General features: G+C 43.3%; 1 protein-coding gene across 2 annotated transcripts in view; it reads right to left on the reverse strand.

The window, feature by feature from the left end:
• Positions 1 to 7,953: 7,953 nt before the first annotated feature.
• The window catches only part of LOC139057445 (phosphatidylserine synthase-like), a 29,856-nt gene continuing 16,281 nt past the window's right edge, over positions 7,954 to 21,528 (reverse strand). For both annotated transcript variants that reach the window (XM_070535741.1, XM_070535740.1), the window contains 6 exons: positions 20,773 to 20,854; positions 20,537 to 20,649; positions 19,250 to 19,315; positions 16,450 to 16,549; positions 15,090 to 15,149; positions 7,954 to 11,217 (listed from right to left, as the gene is read on the reverse strand). In XM_070535741.1, coding sequence (XP_070391842.1) covers positions 11,047 to 11,217; positions 15,090 to 15,149; positions 16,450 to 16,549; positions 19,250 to 19,315; positions 20,537 to 20,649; positions 20,773 to 20,854 — 592 coding nt within the window. In that variant the 3' untranslated portion in view covers positions 7,954 to 11,046. The remainder of the gene's footprint in view (positions 11,218 to 15,089; positions 15,150 to 16,449; positions 16,550 to 19,249; positions 19,316 to 20,536; positions 20,650 to 20,772; positions 20,855 to 21,528) is intronic.

Below are 21,528 nucleotides of genomic sequence, written 5' to 3' on the forward strand. Positions count from 1 at the left end.
TCCCCAATTCTTCCCAATCCAAGTCTCTGAATACCTCCTGTAAACACGCTGTGAATAGCATTGGGGAGATCGTATCTCCCTGCCTGACACCTTTCTTTATTGGGATTTTGTTGCTTTCTTTACGGAGGACTACGGTGGCTGTGGAGCCGCTATAGATATCTTTCAGTATCTTTACATACGGCTCGTCTACACCCTCATTCTGTAATGCCTCCATGACTGCTGAGGTTTCGACTGAATGAAACGCTTTCTTGTAATCAATGAAAGCTATATATAAGGGTTGGTTATATTCCGCACATTTCTCTATCACCTGATTGATAGTGTGAATATGGTCTATTGTTGAGTAGCCTTTACAGAATCCTGCCTGGTCCTTTGGTTGACAGAAGTCTAACATGTTCCTGATTCTATTTGCGATTAACTTAGTAAATACTTTGTAGGCAATGGACAGTAAACTGATCGGTCTATAATTTTTCAAGTCTTTTGGCATCCCCTTTCTTATGGATTAGGATTATGTTAGCGCTCTTCCAAGATTCCGGTATGCTCCAGGTCATGAGGCATTGCGTATACAAGGTGGCCAGCTTTTCTAGAACAATCTGCCCACCATCCTTCAACAAATCTGCTGTTACCTGATCCTCCCCAGCTGCCTTCCCCTTTTGCATAGCTCCCAAGGCTTTCTTTACTTCTGTCGACGTTACTTATGCGATTTCAAATTCCTCTAGACCATTCTCTCTTCCATTATCGTCGTGGGTGCCACTGGTACTGTATAAATCTCTATAGAACTCCTCAGCCACTTGAACTATCTCATCCATATTAGTAATGATATTGCCGGCTTTGTCTCTTAACGCATACATCTGATTCTTGCCTATTCCTAGTTTCTTCTTCACTGCTTTTAGGCTTCCTCCGTTCCTGAGAGCATGTTCAATTCTATCCATATTATACTTCCTTATGTCAGCTGTCTTACGCTTGTTGATTAACTTGGAAAGTTCTGCCAGTTCTATTCTAGCTGTAGGGTTAGAGGCTTTCATACATTGGCGTTTCTTGATCAAATCTTTTGTCTCCTGCGATAGCTTACTGGCATCCTGTATAATGGAGTTACCACTGACTTCTATTGCACACTCCTTAATGATGCCCATAAGAGTGTCGTTCATATCTTCAACACTAAGGTCCTCTTCCTGAGTTAAAGCCGTTCTGTAGCTTGATCCGGAATTCCTCTATTTCCCCTCCTACCGCTAACTCATTGATCGGCTTCTTATGTACCAGTTTCTTCCGTTCCTTCCTCAAGCCTAGGTTAATTCGAGCTACCATCCTATGGTCACTGCAGCGCACCTTGCCGAGCACGTCTAAATCTTGTATGATGCCAGGGTTAGCGTAGGGTATACAGTCTATTTCATTTCTCGCCATTCGGGCTCCGCCATGTCCACTTTTGGCTATCCCGCTTGCGCAAGAAGGTATTCATTATCTGCATATTATTCTGTTCTGCAAACTCTACTAATAACTCTCCCCTGCTATTTCTGGAACCTATGCCATATTCCCCCACTGCCCTGTCTCCAGCCTGCTTCTTGCCTACCCTGGCATTGAAGTCGCCCATCAGTATAGTGTATTTTGTTTTGACTTTACGCATCGCCGATTCCGCGTCTTCATAGAAGCTTTCGACTTCCTGGTCATCATGACTGGATGTAGGGGCATAGACCTGTAGGACCTTCAATTTGTACCTCTTATTAAGTTTCACAACAACACCTGCCACCCTCTCGTTAATGCTATAGAATTCCTGTATGTTACCAGCTATATCCTTATTAATCACGAATCTGACTCCTAGGTTCTCGTTTCTCCGCTAAGCCCCGGTAGCACAGGACATGCACGCTTTTTAGCACTTTATATGCTTCTTTTGGCCTCCCAACTTTTCTGAGCCCTATTATATCCCATTTACTGCACTCTAATTCCTCCAATAGCACTGCTAGATTCGCCTCACTAGATAACGTTCTAGTGTTAAATGTTGCCAGGTTCAGATTCCAATGGTGGCCTGTCCAGAGCCAGGGATTCTTAGCACCCTCTGCTGCGTCGCAGGTCTGACCGCCGCCATGGTCAGTTGCTTCGACCTGCTGGGGACTGAGGGCTGGGGTTCGATTGTTGTATTCATATGGGAGGTTGTGGCCAAGTACTGCACCAGGGTGGCGAATCCTGCTCTGGCATTGGATCACATTGTAATGTGATCCAATTCGCTTGTGCTAGCCAATTCGTGGTATTGCATATTTATATGCTCTACAGCACAATATATATGTAATTGATGGCTATTAAGCCTGTGCCAGTGTTCAAAATTTATTCACTGTAACTGCCAAGCTTAACATGAAGTTGGTGTTAGGCTGCTGAGCACGAGGTCGCGGGATCGAATCCCAGCCATGGTGGCTGCATTTCGATGGAGGCGAAATGCAAAAACACCCATGTACTGTTGTGCCATTACCACAAGCCCGGATTCCGAATCTGCAAGATGCGGAATCTATCCTGCGAGCGCCCTAATTCTCCCTTCACAAGTCAAGATGCTGAGCCCTGAGGCAGCGGTGTCCTGCTGCGGGAGAAGCCTCGGCGAGCAGCGTGTTTGGACGTGTCCGCGTGTGCCAGACAGCCCGGCGCCGCACCTCCCTTTGCCTGGAGGTCACCGCGCGCGCGAACTTTGAACCGGGTGGCCAGCGCGGTCGCTGGTTGGACCCCTCGGACGACCGTCGTGTGCTGACTTTGTATTGGGCCGTTTGAGTGACAATGGTTCCTCGGGGATTATAAAAGCAGCAACGCGCTGCCTGAAAAAGAGGATCCGCCGACCCACCGGGAGACAGTGTCGCTCCCGACTGGGGTGAGATGTGTCACGCGTTTTTCGCCGGACGTTGTCGTGCGGGAACAGTCGCGTTTGTGTGAGCTCTCGGCCCCAGTGCCGACCCGTTCATGTCCTGTATGATAACCTGTATATAATGTATAAAGTCCCTTTGGTTATTCTCATCGACGCCAGGCTCGGAGTCTTCGCTACCAACGCTCTGTCACGAAACGGGTGACGAGCGCTACGGGACCACAAAGCCGTAATCGGGGTGCAGCGGTGAAAGTTCGTAACACTGCTGGTACCGGTTGGATGTCGTAACAGTACTTAGATTTAGGTGCACATTAAAGATCCCCAGGTGGTCGAAATTTCCGGAGTCCTCCACTACGGCGTGCCTCATAATCAGAAAGTGGTTTTGGCACGTAAAACCCCATAACTTAATTTAATTTTTAATTAACATAAAGTGTCTTTTTTTGTTGTAGACAGGACTGGAGTTTACCAGCTGGAGTTCACCTTTTATGGCCAGCATCTGTAGAAATAAACTATAAGCACATTTACATTCTGACATCAGCTGTACTGTGAGAAAAAGAGTGCGAATCTTTCTTTTGAATATGCCAACCTGGTCACCATTAAAACAGTGGTTTGAGCATATGCCATTGCAGCATCCTGTAACCAAAATGTTCTAGGCAGTCCACTGTAATCAACAGCATTCAGCATCCCCATTAACATCACAAAAAGAAATTCAGTGCCGTTCCACTCTGTGAAGGTGGATGACCAGCGAAGCTGTTTAGCGCATGACACGGAGGTGACCCAGAATATTGAACAAAATTAAGGTACGAACATATTTATTTTCCCAATCTTGTGGTCATCATGGCGATATAGGTACGCACACACAGTCGGATCATGTAAGATAATGAATGGCTCATGCCCCCTGTAAACACAGCCTCACCATTACGACAGGAGAGAAGTGAAATTCTACACTAGAATGATGAGTGGCAACAGAGCGAGCTGTGGGAGACGACAACGCTCGAGCCATTGCTGACGATGATAGATTTTCGCACAATGAGCCAGCTGTAGAAGAAGACGACAATGAACGCACAAGCAGTGGCACTAGGGCGTTTGCGCAGTTGTAGCCGGGAATTTTTTTAACAGTCCTTTTTGAAAGTGTTGGACAAAGCATTTTTCAAAAACATCTTATCCTTGTGCCTGGGACCTCTATGGGTCCCACGTGTGACGAGGCTAGTTCAAGGGTGCATTACGGGGGTACGTGTCATTGAGCTTGGACCCTTTCTGCACTATCACCGGGATCGGACCACATGATGATTTGTCTTTGTCAATGTCTCAGACACATTTTTTCCTGCACCCTAGCCATTGAAAGCTTCGCTGTAAAAAAAAAAAAAGAAGAAAAAGAAAAAAAAAGAAAAAAGAAAGCAGTAATGTGGATTTCTCCACACAATGCGTTTTATTGTGGAGAGTGCTCTTTTCAAGTAGGTTGCAAATATGCACACACGTGCATGGACATATGGACAACGTTAGTAAGCACATGGTTGCCATTGCTGTTCAGTACAGGACTACGTACATCACCTATTAAAAAAATGTCACTGTGATGTCTAAGAACGACAACACATGTTCAATTACTTGCCATCGCAGCGATGTTCTCATCAGAAAGCAATAACCAAATACCCATTTGCAGAACTGATGACAAAGCTACCTCTGGGTGAAGTTAATTCTTCCCTCCACTATCCGTCATGGTCCACAACCATAATTTAATGCAGTTCTGCTTTAAATATAGTCTTATTGTTTTAATGCTGTGTTGGTCTCCCACAATAGCTTCATTATGCTCACTATATAGGTGTATCGTGAATTAAAGTGAGCCCTAGGGTCGCCCGGGGGTGCGGTGATGATAATCTAGTGAGAATAAGCCATGCCAATTACTTGGGGGGGGTAAAAAAAAAAGTTGGTCTTCTAAATATCGAACTAGGAACATTTGAAAAGACTTCTATCGCATCATCATCTTTTTGTAGTGTTGTACACAAATTTATTCGCTGAAGAGACTGCCTACGATCTGCTTCTCGAAGAGAACTGAGTGAATGTGTGTACATTTCAGGAGGCTTCTCTCAGGAACGGCAGCAGCAGCCACAGCCACAGCAGGGCATTGCTACAGGATTGCACTACAGCTGTCACTCGTGTGGCTACCAGACCAGGCGCAAGGACAACATGGAAAAGCACGTGCGAGTGCACACAAAAGAGCGGCCATTCGCATGCCGTCACTGTGGTAGGACGTTCAGTGACCCCTGCAACCAGCGGCGCCATGAGCGCAGGCACACTGGTGCCTGTTACTGCTGTGTGATCTGTTCTCGCACATTCATGCGCAAAAAGTACCTGACGGACCACTTAAAGACGCACTAGAGAATGAGAGAACCCCCCAGGTTCAGATGTCACTGCTGCAGCGATTGATCAATAAGTTCTAATAAACTATTTGCGGAATGGTGATGGCAGATGGTCGAAGCACAGAAAGCGATAGCAAGGGCTAGCCCAGTGCTCTAGCTTCCTGTACGGTGCTGTAACAATATAGGTGGAGGCATCATGTTGGCATGGCACAGCATGAGGCAACTGCTGCTGCACACGAGAAACAGCACCCTGGCAGCTATTGTGCATCTCGCAACATTCTCGTCATGAGGAGCACTGCCAGCAGTGTTGTAGGCACTGATGGAAAACCACTGGCATTTGTCAGTGCCCAAGGAAAGAATTAGATGGTTTGAATTTGAGATGTGCTGTTCATTCCACTTGGACCAGTTTATGCACCACGGTGTGGTCTAGTAACCATGTGTGTGCTTGCAACACTCATGCCAACAGCGGAAGGCAGAACACTGCCCCGACTCCCCTGCAGAGCGGATTAAACAAATCGTGGCAGTGTGCCCACTTGGCTACGTCGCGTTCGCAGCTAAACACAATGTGTGTTGCTTAAGTCTATGGAGGCCTTTTAACCCTACGCACGTGGGCCCCACATGCACCGTCGATAACATGGCAGTATGGCGATGCTGACAGCAACAGAACACGTGCCCAGAGTGCCTATATAATTGCCATCGCAATAAAAGGAAAGGTCAGAGATGTATAAGCGGCATGTGGGAAGAAGAACCGGCAAGGTGTTGGTGTCGTGTTAAGGATTCCAGTTTGTTAGGTAGGATAGTGGTGGGTCAGGAGTAATTTTCGGGTCTCTGTTTTCGAATTAATCAACATACCATGGTATGACCACTATTAGCTAAGCGTCACCACTATGCCAGGCGACTTGGCTGTGGTGGCGGACCCCATAATGAGAACCTGCCCTGGAGCACGAGGGACAGTGGCAACACTTACACTCTAGAAAGGGAAAGGACATGTACTCATGCCCTGATGGAAAGGTGAGAGTACATGGTTGGACTGTATGTGTACGTTAGGCCCCGAGTTCTGTTGAATGACCATTAAAAAATAAAATGCTTCTAGACTTTTTCTAACAAAGCAGGTGGATAGCTACGTTACTTGTAAAATGGTTAGCCAGCGGCTTGGCTATAAAAATGAATGTCCTTGCACCAAGCTCGAATGAGTGCAACGCGTCTCCCTGTCATTTGATAGGCAGACAATAATTGAATGGCTGCTTCGAATTCCAACAAGCCATTCAATAACCAATCACGCTCGAGTGAGTGCAACGTGTCTCCCTATCATTTGATAGGCAGACAATAGTTGAATGGCTTCTTCGAATTCCAAGAAGCCATTCAATAACTAAACTTTGTATGCAAATCTTCTTATTACTCCCATTTTGCACTGACGCCAGTCCAGGCTCATGCATAATCAGCTGATGCAACCCGGCGCCCATATAGCACAATCCTATCACCACCAATACTACCAACTGCATTAACTACAGCTCACAGGCGACAATACAACGCCTGATTGACTGTAATGCAATATGTAGGGTACAAGAAGAGGTAATCTATTATTGTGATAGCAATATTATATGGGCACTCGAGGCATATTCATGCCATCACTGCCATCGTGCTGTCACGGTATCGATGGCACATGCAGAAAGAACACATGGATGTCTAAAGAAGACCGGCAGTGGATTTAACTGCAAAAACAATGCAGCCAAGTTGACACGCTTTCACATACACCACTCATTCGGCTCTGCAGCGTAGCCAGGGCAGCGTTCTGCCTTCCACTGCTGGCATGAGTGTTGTGCACAAAACTAGAGTTCCTGCTGAGCAGCTGTGAGTGTACCACACCGTGGTGCATACAGTAGTCTGAGCAGAACATACAATACACTTCAAGCTACAAACTCTGATGGTTTCATCAAGCCATATGTAATTAGCCCTTTTGTGGCATGCCAGTATCACTGCTAGCAGAAAGAAAACAGTTCTTGGCCTATCAGTATACTAAAGCTGGTGGAATCCATAATGGCACAAAGCTAGTGACATAAGTAAATGGCAAATCGGTCGCATGTCACCAGCCTCGCGCCACCTCTGATAGGCACATTGAAGCAACCTGATGCATAGTCTCCATCTGCCACACATTCACGCCTGCTGTTCTGTGCCATGCAGCAAAAGGCACCTGGTAGGAAAAGTGGAACGTGTTCTTGCATCTTTCCATTCTGTGCAAATGTGAGCATGCACACAAGAAAGGTGCAAGGAAGAAAGCCCCAAGGAGTGTGGAGATGCAGTGCTGATGAGCATCCTTCCGAAGGGGCCATTATCCCGAAAGGCAACCAAAAGCCCCACGAATAGCTCCAGTGAATCTTGTACAGCATAACACACTGGTTCATGGGCTGTCACATAGGCTGGGCAGTAACCAAGCTTCAGAGCTTCATCTGTGGTTTTGTCAAACATTCTGTTCCAGACTTTAGGGTATGGTCTTTATGCAAGTTTAGCTTTACTACCATATTCCAGTTCTTGTTGCAGAGAAAACCCAGATGCAGAAAACATTAAAACATGTGGAACGTATAACCTCTTTCACTTGCAATGAAAATGTGAAGTATTCAAGAGAAACTGCTTTAAATTCAGTGAAACAAGGGTTGGTATAAAATGGTACACATCAATGCAGCACATGTGGCTTTCATTAGCCATCAAATCTAAACAGTGATGTGCACCAAGTCCGCAGTCGTATTGGCAGAAACATACTCCACAGCAGATAAATAACTTTTCTTTATTTGTTCTTGTTTGAGAATAAAGGGTCTGCATCGTTTTTCTCTTTTACACATGAAAATGACAAAAGAAACAATAGACTGGTGTTAAAAGCATGAACAGCAGTCAAATTCTTTCTAACCTTCACATATTTTTCAGTGAGCGACCCTACTGTTCAGTTCTTTAAATGTGAAAGACACTATTACTGCCGGCCAGGCATAAATTATTCTGTAGAACTAAAGGCAGAGGTTTGACTATGAGCATGTCACAAGTAACAGTGTGCGCTTGAGTCGAACAGCAAGACATTGTCACGACCTGAGTGGCAACATTGAGACACCATGTGGCAACGACTGCAAACACATGACAGAAGTATACGAGTGGGCTGTTGCTGCTAGCTTTGACTCCATCACAAGTGTAAGGTACCTGCAGTGCTTCCTTGTGTTCAAACAAGTCCGCAACATTTGATAACGTATTTAGTTGCTGGTGCCAAACAGCAACATGCTTTGCCAAAGAACACACAAGGTGCTCGAAACTGACATACCCAATCATAGGACATGACAACATAGCATGGGAGTGGAAATATGCAGCAGGTGAGCTGCCCATATATGCACATGGGCAACTGATATTAGCTGGCAAGCTTGTGCTCAAAGCACTGTTGATGCCAGAGGTCTTGCACCAGAAACGTGAACAGGAAAGAAGCACAGCCCAAGCAGTGATGCTTTGTTGTTTCTCAATCAGCTTCTTTGAAGGCAGAATGCCATGTATAGAAAGAAGGCTGTCTTGAGGAATCTTACATAAGGAATACTGCTTTGCCTAACCGCTTGAAGATCAGCCAAGTGCTGACCACAGTGGTAGACCACCGAGATCAGAAACAAAGCAGGGACTTGACACATCTAATTCTTATAGTAGGCTGTGTGTGAAACCGGCTGGGAACATTAAGTGCACATGGCAATTAAGCTCCATTTTGTGAAGGAACCCTACAAGTCATTCCAAGATAAGTTTTTTTTTTTTTTAAAAGCAAATGCATGCACAAAAACACTCTTGTGTATATTTCATGTTCACCTCGTAACCAGTACACTATAATAGGTGAAAAATGGCACTCAATTGTTTGTTCAGTTTTTTCTTTTCTTTCTGCTACGAAGACACTTGTGTTTCAGCCACAAACATGCACAAGACAATGGTAGACCCAGTGATAAGTTAGTCCAGGGCATGCAAAATTGCATGAGAATCATTACTGACAGCATGCCATAGCTGCAGTCTTGAAATGACATCCACAAGACAATATCAAAACAGCACAACTACATGGCCAACCTATCTTACAACTTTTTGTATGTGGGCATGTTAAAACCAGTTGCATGCACCACTTGGCCTACACACATCACACCCTTGTGTGGTGTAACATTGTGAAGCGTTTACACACACTGGTGTGCACAACTTTTCTTTTTTCCAATCCAGCAATATAAGGGTATAGGTTTTAAATCTGTTCAAATTTTTAGCAAAGTGCATTGCCTGATTTTCTTGTTGATACTGACCAAGTCACTGCCAAGCACCTGAAAGTTAAGAGGTTGGTTGTTAAGCTTTGCTGTAGGTAAACTGCATGCTAACACTTCTCATTGCAGCCGACATTTCATTAAAAGCAATTCCATGCTTTGGCACAGGTCTTTTGGATCTGGGGCATGCTCATGCCATAAATGTCCTGACATCACAGTTTTGCCGTCTCTCAATGAGACATCTATGGTGACACCCCTCGCACTTCCAGAGTGACAAGTTCACGGTACTTCAATGTACACTGAGCCTTACCCTGACTCCAGTTATCCAGGCCAATCAAGGTAGCCATCAGTGGCTTCCTACAATTGCTCTTTCTAGGAATGGAGAGCTTTTGTTAGGGTTTCTTGGTGCAGCAGCTAAGTTTGACTATAGCGCAGCAGAACGCCAACTGGAGATTCAGTTTCTGTTTGTTGCTTATTTTTTCAATAAACATAGGTGTATACCAATGAACAGGTGTGGTTGCATAAAGTGACATCTTCCACCATAAAGTGAAATTTCATAAACAAAACCAGACAGCTGAAATCTCATTCAGGTTATCTGAAGTCGATCACAATATCAAATAACTATCTTTGTTTAGCAAGACAGCCTATAGGTGCTTTGTAAAGAACACCTCTTCACGGGAGTATATAAGCCAGAGAGGGTATTTTCAGCAAAGTGGTTCACCATCTCACTGAGCAGTTTACCTAATACATCACATTCTAGCAGGGAAGCTGCATTCTGTTTCTAAAACGAGTTTGTTTATGCTGCTTCCATGACTGCTCTCTTCTTTCTATCCCAAATGCAACTGATATCCTCAATGGAATGTTGCCATTTCTGCATGTTTACTTCTCCAAGGAACACTTCCACAGAGCATGTGATATGTGCTCTTCAACACCATGAACAGAAAATACATTTTGATGATTATGCTAATTGGCAACGATTCTAGCCCCCGTCAACACAACACTTCAACACACATTTTCTATGGTGTCAATTTCGATCACATTATGGCAATTGATGACTGCGTAGTAATTCAATCTGTACAGGAAGAGCAAGGACAGTGGTGATGTTCACTCTCCTGCATGTAACAACTAAAGCTGCAACAATAACAAAAAATAAGACAAGCTACTCAACCATGGACAAAGCTTTTCAAGCTTAACCCTTTGCGACGAGGGTATGTTACAGAATTGTTACGCAATACACTCCCGCTTTCCTGAAGTGCAATGAAAGTTATTTCACATATTTTGCCCCCTTTCCCCATTTAGAAAAAGGTTTTTCTCAACGGGCATACCCATATCTGCCTCCTATATGCAAGTGTACTGAAATTCTTGCAACCTTAACAGCATTCTTCCACACAAGTCACTTGTCACACAACAGGGAACAATAAAAAATCAAGCCTAGGGAAGAGATAACGGTCACAGTTCTTAAGCACAGTGTCCAAGGTTGAGTTGAGCAGTTCAAACAAGTCTTTTGTTGATCAGCTGTCTCAACAATGTGCGTTGGATGCATTCTCTTTGGTTATTAAAGGACGAGTGCCTTGAAGAGCAAAGGGCCATTCAATGGTCACTGGCTTTACAGGGATCCATTCACGTGTTTTTGCTTCCGTCGCTGCACCGTGCGCTCATTTGGTGAAGGTGGTTTCAACACAGCATCGCCGGCCTCATAAGCGCTTGCATCGGCAGCACTGCTGTCACATGGTTGAGTCAAATTGTCCGCTGTAGTGACCTCCTCACCATCGTGATACTAAACAAAAGCAGCAAAATTACAGGTTAGACTATTAATGCCAATTTATTGAGAAAACAATGTGATGGAATGCCACACAGCCCAAGACAAATAGCGCCCTAACAATGCTCCAACAGAACACGATAATCTACTTTAAAGTAGAAGGAAAACCATTTGTTACCAATAAGATATACTAATACAACATGCTAGTGATGCCAGCACACCACACATCTAAGCTAGCTGGTTGCACACAGTGAGCGATAGGAGTAAAAGAAGAAAAAAAAATACATAATAAAGGTTGCACACTGCTAAGCTGTCAAAAGCAGCAGCCAATAAACTGATATCATGAGCAATTCCAGTACGCCACCGCTGTGACAGCCCTGCACAGTGCGTTATGGTCCCAGCAGTCCCCGTCGCCTCTAGTCTACTTTCAGAGCATTTGTATTGGCATTTCAGCTGGACATCAAACATATTTTATAGAGTGAATCAACCGTCAATCCTTGTTGACGACGATCAGGTTAATATCCTGCATGCCAGCATGCCTTATGAATAACAAGATGCACAGAGGTATAGAATTTTACAACGTTGCCACCGCCCCCCCCCCCCCCTAAAAAAAAAACATAGCGAGAAGATTGGATCTGGAACATTAGACGAGAAGGAAGCAATGGCAGGTAATGTGCTCTGTTTTGTGCCTTTTCTTGCTTTATTCATAGTATACACGAAAGCGAATCAGAAAGTCTTTGCACCTCTATTTCTTTTGCTATATTACGGCTGTAAATTCAAAGTCAACATATCCATTCCCAGCAGTGGACCTTCCTTGGACCGGCCCTGCTTTATCTTCTGGCAGCTCCGTGGCAAGGCACTGCTATCGGTTGTTGAAGATGGCAGATGTGCTTTACATGTCCTCGTTATATGAGCAAAGAAGTGTGATTCCTTTTCTATGGAGCAAGGAATGAACGCCCATCGAAACCAACAGGGAAATGCAGCGCACATATGGGGAAAGGTGTCTCGCTTTGATAAGTGTGAGGAGGTGGTATTGTGAGTTCACAAAAGGCCGTGAGGACTTGCATGACAATCGCAGTCAGAAGGACAAATTCTACCACAGGGGTATCTCAAATTTACTGCTGCGATGGGACAAATATCTGAACTGCTGCGGGGACTATGTGGACAAATTGTGGAAGGTACATAGAACAGTACGTATACTTGTAGTTGCCTGTATATACCTTGTTTTGGCTAATGAAGAATAGGGGCAAAGACTTTCTGATTCGCCCTTGTACAAATGAAATTTAGTGCAACATGTATAGTGGTCGTCAGTTTAGAGAAAGAGCAAAAAAGGCAAAGAAAGATTGTCGCCTTTCTGTATAGAAAGCTCGCAAGCACTTGATGCTTGCTCGCTCATTGTGTGTGGTGTTCGTGTGCATACTTGCAGAGACCTGCGTTTTTGTTCTAGCAATTTTTAAAAGATTTAGCGCTTTATGGTACTCTCTTCACCCAGACTTTGCACCAAGGCAGCATTTTTCAGTCCTCATTATTCTACAAAAACTTGGAATCGTATGCCTGGTTCGTACTAGACAGACAGTGAAACTCCATGTCTCCGTGGAAGCGTGCTTTTTCCCTGTACGTACCAGATAAGACAAAAATGTCAAGTACTTCATTAGCAATGCAAATTCTCGCTATGCAAGCATGCTGTGAAATATGAGCAAGAACAAGGCAGTGATCTGCACCAAGTTTTTATATAAATATTCTAGGATAGAAACTCGCATCATAGTATATACTATCATGGCTTTTTATGAACGATACAGCTTTCTTAACTCTTTGAGGGTTAAGACCTTAACCCTTTGAGAGTTAGATCGGTGCCGTACACGTATGGCACCTATCGCGTGTTAGATACTGTGCGTGTATTTGACACCACTGGTTGTTGACTAGTGCTGCCAACTCTATGAGGTCACCTAAAGTCACTTGAATTTGTGTTTCAGCTCACCGGTGGGCACAGCTAGACTTGTTTGCCTCCGAGTGCTCGATCACGTGGCCACACACGGCGTCGTCTGCTACCTCCAAGGCATGTAAGGAGGCGATCATTTATAACGACCTCCACTATCGCATTTACAAGAGCGCGGTGCAGCCAAAGTTAAAACATCCTAATCAGTTTTCTTTTTCTTTGCTTTGGGTTGCGAGTGCCCCTTCAGTTCTGGTTTGCATATTCTCGTACATTGGGGTATCGGTGCGCGCAGTCGTGATTTCGGTATGGCCATGCGCGGTGCCTCTTCTGGTAGTAACTGCTGAAGCGTTTCTTCTTGTGACTCGTTTATGACACATTTCTTCTTCTGATGAAACACGTTTTTGGGACACCAAATTGACAGCCATAAATTTTATATTTCTCTAAACCTCTTGCTGTAAGTGTGTCTGTGTGTATACTGTCGGTGCGAGTAAAGTGTTTGAGATAAAATGTTGCTTGCAATGAATTTTTGCCCTATTAATGAGTTTTCAATCGTTTCTTACTACTGGAAGCTGCAATAATAATAAAATAATTACCATGTGAACACGATTTCTGCAAGAATTTCTACACTCAAAGGGTTAATCACACAGCCGTGTTGTATTGACACATAGAAGGTTATGTACAACAAGATTTTGTAGTCTCGCAGCATTGCAATGTTTCAGAAAACCTTCTTTGAAGGGAATCTCACAGAAACAGATCGCAGCTAATGAAAGCATATAGTTGGCGCTGGTGCAATTATAAAGCTACTAGCAAGGTGGCAGCACATAACTTAGGGAAATCTCACGCATGCACGTAAGGACCGGTAATACCCTGCTACAGGTCAACGACCCCCTTTTAGAGCTCTCCTCTTACATTGCTACGTTGTTTCATAGGCCAAACTATTTATTTATTCGTTCGGTGTAACCTTGACCACCACTTTGCATGCAAAATCACACTATTCAAGCACTTTCATGAAGAACAGTGGCTGCAACTGGAAAATTAAACTTGCAAACTAACTTGTGCAAGCACATGCTGCTGAACTGCTTCTTTTCCTAAATTTAAATTAAATTGTGGGGTTTTACATGCCAAAACCACAATCTGATCATGAGGTACGCCATAATGGGGGACTCGAGATTAATTTTGACCACCTGAGGTTCTTTAACATGCACTTAAATCTAAGTGCATAGGTGATTTTACATTTAGCCCCCATCGAAATTCAGCCGCCATGGCCAGGATTTGATCCTGCGGCCTCGTGCTTAGCAGTGCAACAACAAAGCCACTAACCACCTATGGCGGGTATCGATTTTCTAGTGAAAAGAGAACGGCTACTGGTAAAATACAGGAAAGCTTCTGTATGCGATGTTTATTGTAAGCAGTAAATGCCTAGGTGCAAGTGAAGCAGTGAGAGAACAGTAATGATGCGCCATTATAGAGCAAAGTCAAGGTTCATTGTTGTTTGCAGCAATGCCCATTCACACTGGGTACCACTCGAAGCGACAACAAGCAATGACCACAGAATTGTCATGTAACAAAGTATGGCGAGGGTCGGGTAACTGCTCCAGTAGTATCCGGACCTCTGATTCTGACACCTTCAGCATTCACATACTCTGCAAGAAAAGCAATCAAGGAACTACACCTCAGCATGGATGTTTACAGGCGGTGAGGGAAGCATGGATGTTTACAGTATAGCGACTCTTGTCATGAGTCACCATGCTGTAATGGAGGTGATTCAGCATGTTTTTCTTCTTGATGTCAAAGAGGCAAGATAAAGTAATCCAATCTGCCTATGCTAAGCCATTTCTGGGCAAAGCTTTACTCCAATATAAGGCACTCGCATTTCTGTTCTAAATTTAATAAAAGGAAGCTATTTCCATGAGCACAGCACTACATATAAACTGCATCAGCACTTCTGGCTTACCTTTCCATGATAATTTGCGTAAAGAACGCATCCATAGACACAAGCGACGCTCATAACAAACTGCAAAGGAAGAAAATAAATAGCACAGTAGCAAAATCTTCAGTGATACTTAATGTTTCAAAATCCACTGTTCTTGTTTCTCTGATCAAAGCTCTTGGCTTATTTGAGACATCACTTCGACCACAGTTCTTTACAATCAGATATGTAAGCAGACTTCACTGCACGCATTGTCACTGCTAACAAAGCCAACCCCTTCTGTGCGAGAAAGTTAACGAACTGTCTGAATTTGTTTCTTAAGAAAGGAAGCTCTAGGAAAACACATTCAATGAAATACAAATTCACTGAACTAAAAGTGAGGGTACATTGTGAGTCACATGTTTCCATTCTTTCCATTTTGTAGCACTGTTCTCAGGCTGTTATTCAAGGTAACAATTTAACATTGCAACCATCTATCCTTACAGGGTTCTTGTTCTAAAGTGAACATGATGTGCTCGTGAACCAATTCATTAAGCCAGGCTATTTTCTACACATTTCAGGACATCAGTTGGTTTAAAAGAATACAAATAAACCAAGTTTTGCAAATAAAAAAAAAGGGCATATATATACTCGGAGCTTAAAGAAAGGTGCAGCATACATTTCCCTATGAAAGCACCATGCTGCACCCATGAAATCTAACGGGAGTTCCAAAGCTGTGAGAATATGCCATTTGAAAATGAAGGCTATTTAAAAGCAGGCGTATACTTAGCACATTTTGTTGATACCATGTCAACAGTGTAAATTACAGCAGAACTTTTTGTTGGGCTAGTTGGTGCATGCTACTGAAGTACTAAAGCGCCAAACAGACGACACAAGCGCTCGTCCGTGTCTCGTCTTGTGTCATCTGTTTGGCGCTTTAGTACTTCAGTAGTGTAAATTACACTGTCCAAGTGATAAGTGAATCAATTGCTTGAACACTACAAGGCAATGAAATTGTCTGAACCAACCAATATACAGCAAAAATACATTTATACAAACGCACATCAAAAGTATTTGGAATTAGAGTGGATTGAAGTTAAACAAGCTGGCACAACACGTGACACATCATATCCAAAGCACTGTACAAGGCTGAGTCAAGGAAATGATCCCAATCAGAGAAACCATGGCAATGGCTGCAGGGCAAGTCATGGATAGAGTGATTATACCACTTTTCTTTCTTCCACGCGCTGGCATAAGAGTAATTTGCATCTTATTAAATTGAAGCTCAACTAAAATACTAATGGCACATTTTCTCCTTGACAAATTCATGTTTCGAAATGCACGCGCAGCAAGAGTCTATATACATATGAAGTGTTCCAAGTGTAGTAGCAACCAATTAACTCACCTGAAGAAAAACCCAGAGCAGGATGTTCACTATCTGTGTTTGAGCAAAGAGCTCCAGTCCAAACTTTATGCAGATTATGGCCTCTGTTAGCATGATGGCACTGAAAAGATTGCCAGATTACCAGAAAGATCAGCAGCACCATTGTGCATCTCCTACTTAATTGCAAGGTGCAATATGCATTTGCAATTTTGAAATGCACTAAATAAAATGCAGCAGAATAAATGTGTACAGAAACTTAAACGTAAGCTCAACTATCTAGCATCATGATGTCAGGTATAGCACAACAGGTAACAAGCTGCACTAGTGAACATCAGGTGCACTGAATACAGTCACAATGGCAACATTTTAATAGGCATGAAATAGAATACTACAGCCACTTTACCTGGATGTGCAGAAGGCATTCCAACTAAACAATTTCATATGGCCAAAGCCATGACTACAGCCCCCTCACTAGTACTTGCCTGATACATAGGCTTATACAAACCTACATTCAAGAAAAATTTTAAACCTTTTTAGGTGTTATCTTGTCCCCAAACAATAATTGTGATCTATCTTGTGTGTACTACCTTTCACTAACACTGCACTCGAGGGTACTTTTTACTCCTGGTACTTTAGGGTCACGAATGGCACACACATATCAACATGACATTTTTTACATGAAAGTAGCAAACGCAGGGCAGCAAAAAAGCAAGTGCAGTAAGATCAATGCTGTTTACTGTTTGGAGAAAGATAACCCTTAAATGGTGTAAACATTTTTCAGAGTGCATGCATTATTTTAACAAAGTGCAGTGCTTCATGGGTGCCACATACAATGCTCTTTAAGCTGCCAGATACAGCCATATTGCACAACTAAATAGAACAGATTTCCGTATAAAGCAAAAAGTGCGCTGCAATGGGGAAGATCAGGTACAGTATACTTCTGCTAATTTGACTCCGGTTATTTCGATCCTGAACGAAGGTCCTGGCCAGCACCCATGCATTTCTATGGGCCCAAATTTCATTATTTCAATCATAAAATTGAGTTTTGTCAGATAATTCTAAATTGTTCAATCAGTACGCACATGCCTGGCCCTTATGGCGACCCCAATAGTAACCCCTTTAATAGTAGCATCCATTTTGGCAGAACCCAAGAAGCAGTGAATGAGTTAAACACATGTAAAAAATTTCCCGTCAGAAACATCTATTTCTGGCCTGCCTTCAGAAGATTTTCAAGCAATAAACGTAGCTTGCAATGTCTAATTACGTTATTTACCCAATGCTAACGCGCACTTTTTTTTCCGTGGAAATCTGGCCAAAAATTGCCTGAGCGGTGCAACCGGATGCGCAACCAAAACTGCCATCCGGACTATTGCATACTTTACCGCATAACAGGAATGTATTTCGGCAAAGCTGACTTTAAGAAACCGGCCGCCATGTTGCAACACATATTAGACCCTTGCTCATTTTCTTGCTGAAACGTCGGGCATGTTAGATTTATACTTTGCTTAAGAGCTTTAATGTTATCTCTACATTAGTTTTGTACTTTGGACACATAAAAAACAGGCGAGCATTTTATTCTTGGGCATGTTGGAATTGAGCAATACAAAGCAGTGTGCTTTGACATTTTTTTCTGCATCTTGTTTAATTCAACCTGCCAGATAATTCTATCAATTTCGACGGTCCCAATATGGTCGAAGGTCAACCGTACTCCCGCAGCTGTGCCAACAAGATCATGGGCGTGTTCCAATTTTGGCTAGCATTGAAGAATAAGACTGCTTTAAGCCAATACATTTGGACGGTACATCTGTGCCTTGATGCCACCTCATGCTGACAAGAGAACGCTAAGAGAAGCACACGTTTAACTTTGTGTGCATGAACCGATGAAAAACACAACATAGTGTGCATTAAGAGCATAACAAAGCTTGATGTATTCTTCAGTGCAGGCGACCTTGACAATGAGCTTCCAAACATTCTCTTCAACTGCCAACTTGTCTGGACAGCAACACAGCCTGCATCGTTCTTGACTTAGATGCTGTGTTCTCAAACCTCTCTCCTTTGCCAGCTTTGTCAGAATTGTAACGAGACTTATAATGGAGACTATCTGGTTAGCCGTCTGTTTAGCCATCTATGCTGCGCACTAGGAACACAAACCATGCAAAACCAAGCTTGTACCATTACTAACACACACAAAAATGTTTGTCATCATCCCTAACAGCCACGGCAGAGCAAGGGCACAAACCAGTTTTTCCAGCTATCCCCATCATGCAACACCCACCCTGCCTTCTATACATTCCAGCCTTTCCGAAGAGCATATTTTGCTTTCCTTGGCATATATGTAATTATTCTGGGTGTGATTTCCAATGGGCAAGCAGGTGCAGAACCTCTGCTGTTCAACTATGAGGCAATATCATCGACTAAGCAAGTAGCAACAAGTTTCATGCACTTAGAGCAGCCCCAGCAGCTCCCTCACTGACAGAAGAACACATTCAATGGTTTTAATGGCAACATTTCCGCCACCTGGTTTGTTAGTTCTTTGTCTATGTGTGCGAGCAAATTTTGCGGGGGAGAAAAGGGAATCACATGACAATATCTTCTTGCACTACTCTCAGGATGGCAGGTCCGGACAGTTGGCAGAGCAAGAAAACCTGTTTGAACACTGCAAGTTGTTATAAATAACTCCATTGGCAATCTGTTTTACACATTACAAGTCCTACCGAAGTATGTGGCCCAATTTTCGCTGAAATATCGCCAAAATACACTAATGGTACGCGCACTAGTGACAATACTTGACAATAGCGCTGCAAGTGCACCAGCCACTCACCCAAACACCCAGCATTGTGTGCCCACTCGTCGGCATCTTGTGTCTGTAACATAGCTGTAGTACTGCCTGCAAGCAAAAACACAAAAGCTTCACAAAAATTTTTATCTCTATCCTCAAATGCAGCCTGTAATTTTTTACAGAGAATTATATTTAAATTGCCCTGATGCAGCACCAGTTGCATATATGACATGAAAAACATGCAGTGTACCAATAATGATGAGGCCACAGATATTACCATATCTACATTGATGTGAAATGACCGCAAATAGACTTCTGGAACTTGATTTACTGCACCTGCTTAATGCTCCTTACAACTAATGCATAATGGCAGATAAAATTCTTGATGCTGTGGATTTCTTGCTCAATTTTTCAGACACAATTCACGTGGCAATGTTGCTAATATCCCAGCCACAAACGAAGTTTCCATCATTCAGGTTACTGCATGCACCCTCACTCTTTGCACTATGCCAAATTTTTCTCTTGTCAAAGTATAAGATGAGGTCTTGAGCAAGTTTTTGGATAGCTGCAAGAAAAATTATCTGTTTTTGCACTTTCAGCTCCCTATACATACTGATGCCATCTAACACCCATCAACACCACCTAGTGCGTTACATGCAATAATTATTCCGAATTCAAAGCTTGTGCGGCCGGCCAGTGGCAACACACAGGTGCATCACTTGGGGACAACTGTCCCAGCATCAACAATGATGTTGACACTGTGGTCCCACCAGTTCAGCTATATCTGTACATTTCGGCAATCCTTCAAGTAAAATAACAGCAGGTCTGGCAGCATCAAACATTTCATATGCAGCTGCAGGTAATAGATAACCACAAGAGTTGTTTTGCAAGTCATTGTCAGTGAACTGCTTTTACGGTGCAATAATATTTATGCCAAATGCCCGAAAATTCACATACATTTATGCCCTCCATTTATGGCACCAATCCCACTTGTGCAGAGTAAAGCTAAGTGAGACCAGTAGTAAGCTAATAGAGCAACAATGTGCATTCTGGATTTGGAGAAGATCAACAGTGACCATTAAAATGAGTACAAAAATTGAGTATCACATATAACAATTTATTTCCGTTCAAATCACACGGCCTAAAGGACATACCTATATATTTGACCAAAACAACAAGCTCATTGCAACCCTCCCTGAGCAACAAATTCACTCTCCATACCCGTCAGAAATTCGGTTCAATAAATGGTCCAGATTTTAGAGCATGCCATGACACCTGTAAACTTGTGTAAATAAGGTAATTTGTGCAATGGAAAAGAATGACACAGACCTCAGTGTTGGTGCCACAATGATACCGATGAGCATTAACCTTGCCACGCTCAGCGGGTGGTCTGGGGGCACCTCGAAAATGTGCTTCAAGAAGAATGTATTCAACTCTGTTACCTGTAGTCAAGAATTACATCAAAAACATTAGTCACATAAGCATGACTAAATGTCATTAACACTTGTGCAGATGAAAAAAGATAAAGAAACATAGGCAGCATGCAATAAAAATGGAAGACGCACCTGCCAAAAAATGACTAGCTCCGTGACAGCCAGGAACCGCATGTAGGTGCACGTAGGGTCCATCCACCGCACATGTGTCCAGCTGCACGGTTATTTAGGAACGTGGGGCAGTGCTCAATGCAGTGTACTACACCACAAGTGATGCTACTGGCACACGCAATTTTGGAGCAGTAAAATGGACTTTCAGAGCAGGTTTATGAAAGCGATTGCAAACTATATTACGTGGAGCTTTTACAGTGGGCAAGCCATGTGAAAGCAGTAAGTGGTCAGTGGTTTGTAAACACAATCCAAAGAGTAAAAACGACTCCTCCCCACTTCATCGCAGTCCTTACTGTGAACTGTGACGAAGCGGCAGTGTCCCAAGATGTGCTTAAAAAGCCACTTCAATGGCTTAGAAAAGCACTGAAGCACTCAGACATGCTATGTGCAGACTTCGTAAGCATTTCGAGAACCTTCAGCATGATTCGGCTGCTAGAAATGTATTCTTTCAGATGGAGCACTCTGTGGGAAAAAGGCATCTTGATAATACAGCACAGCCTAATGTATTAGGTGTGCCTTTCTTCTCTATCTCCACAAATGGAATTGGCGATCTCGTTATTACGCATGAGCTACCTGACAATAATGTTATCCGGTTTTTAGATATCAAACTAAATTTGACCGCCAGTCATTGCTGCTGGGTATATCACCCTAGGGAAACAAAGGTGCTGCTTACACATGCCTCATCACATTCAAAGCTTGTGAATGCGCTCATCAAAT

This window comes from Dermacentor albipictus, chromosome 3, assembly GCF_038994185.2.
Source record: "Dermacentor albipictus isolate Rhodes 1998 colony chromosome 3, USDA_Dalb.pri_finalv2, whole genome shotgun sequence".
Lineage (NCBI taxonomy): Eukaryota > Metazoa > Arthropoda > Arachnida > Ixodida > Ixodidae > Dermacentor > Dermacentor albipictus.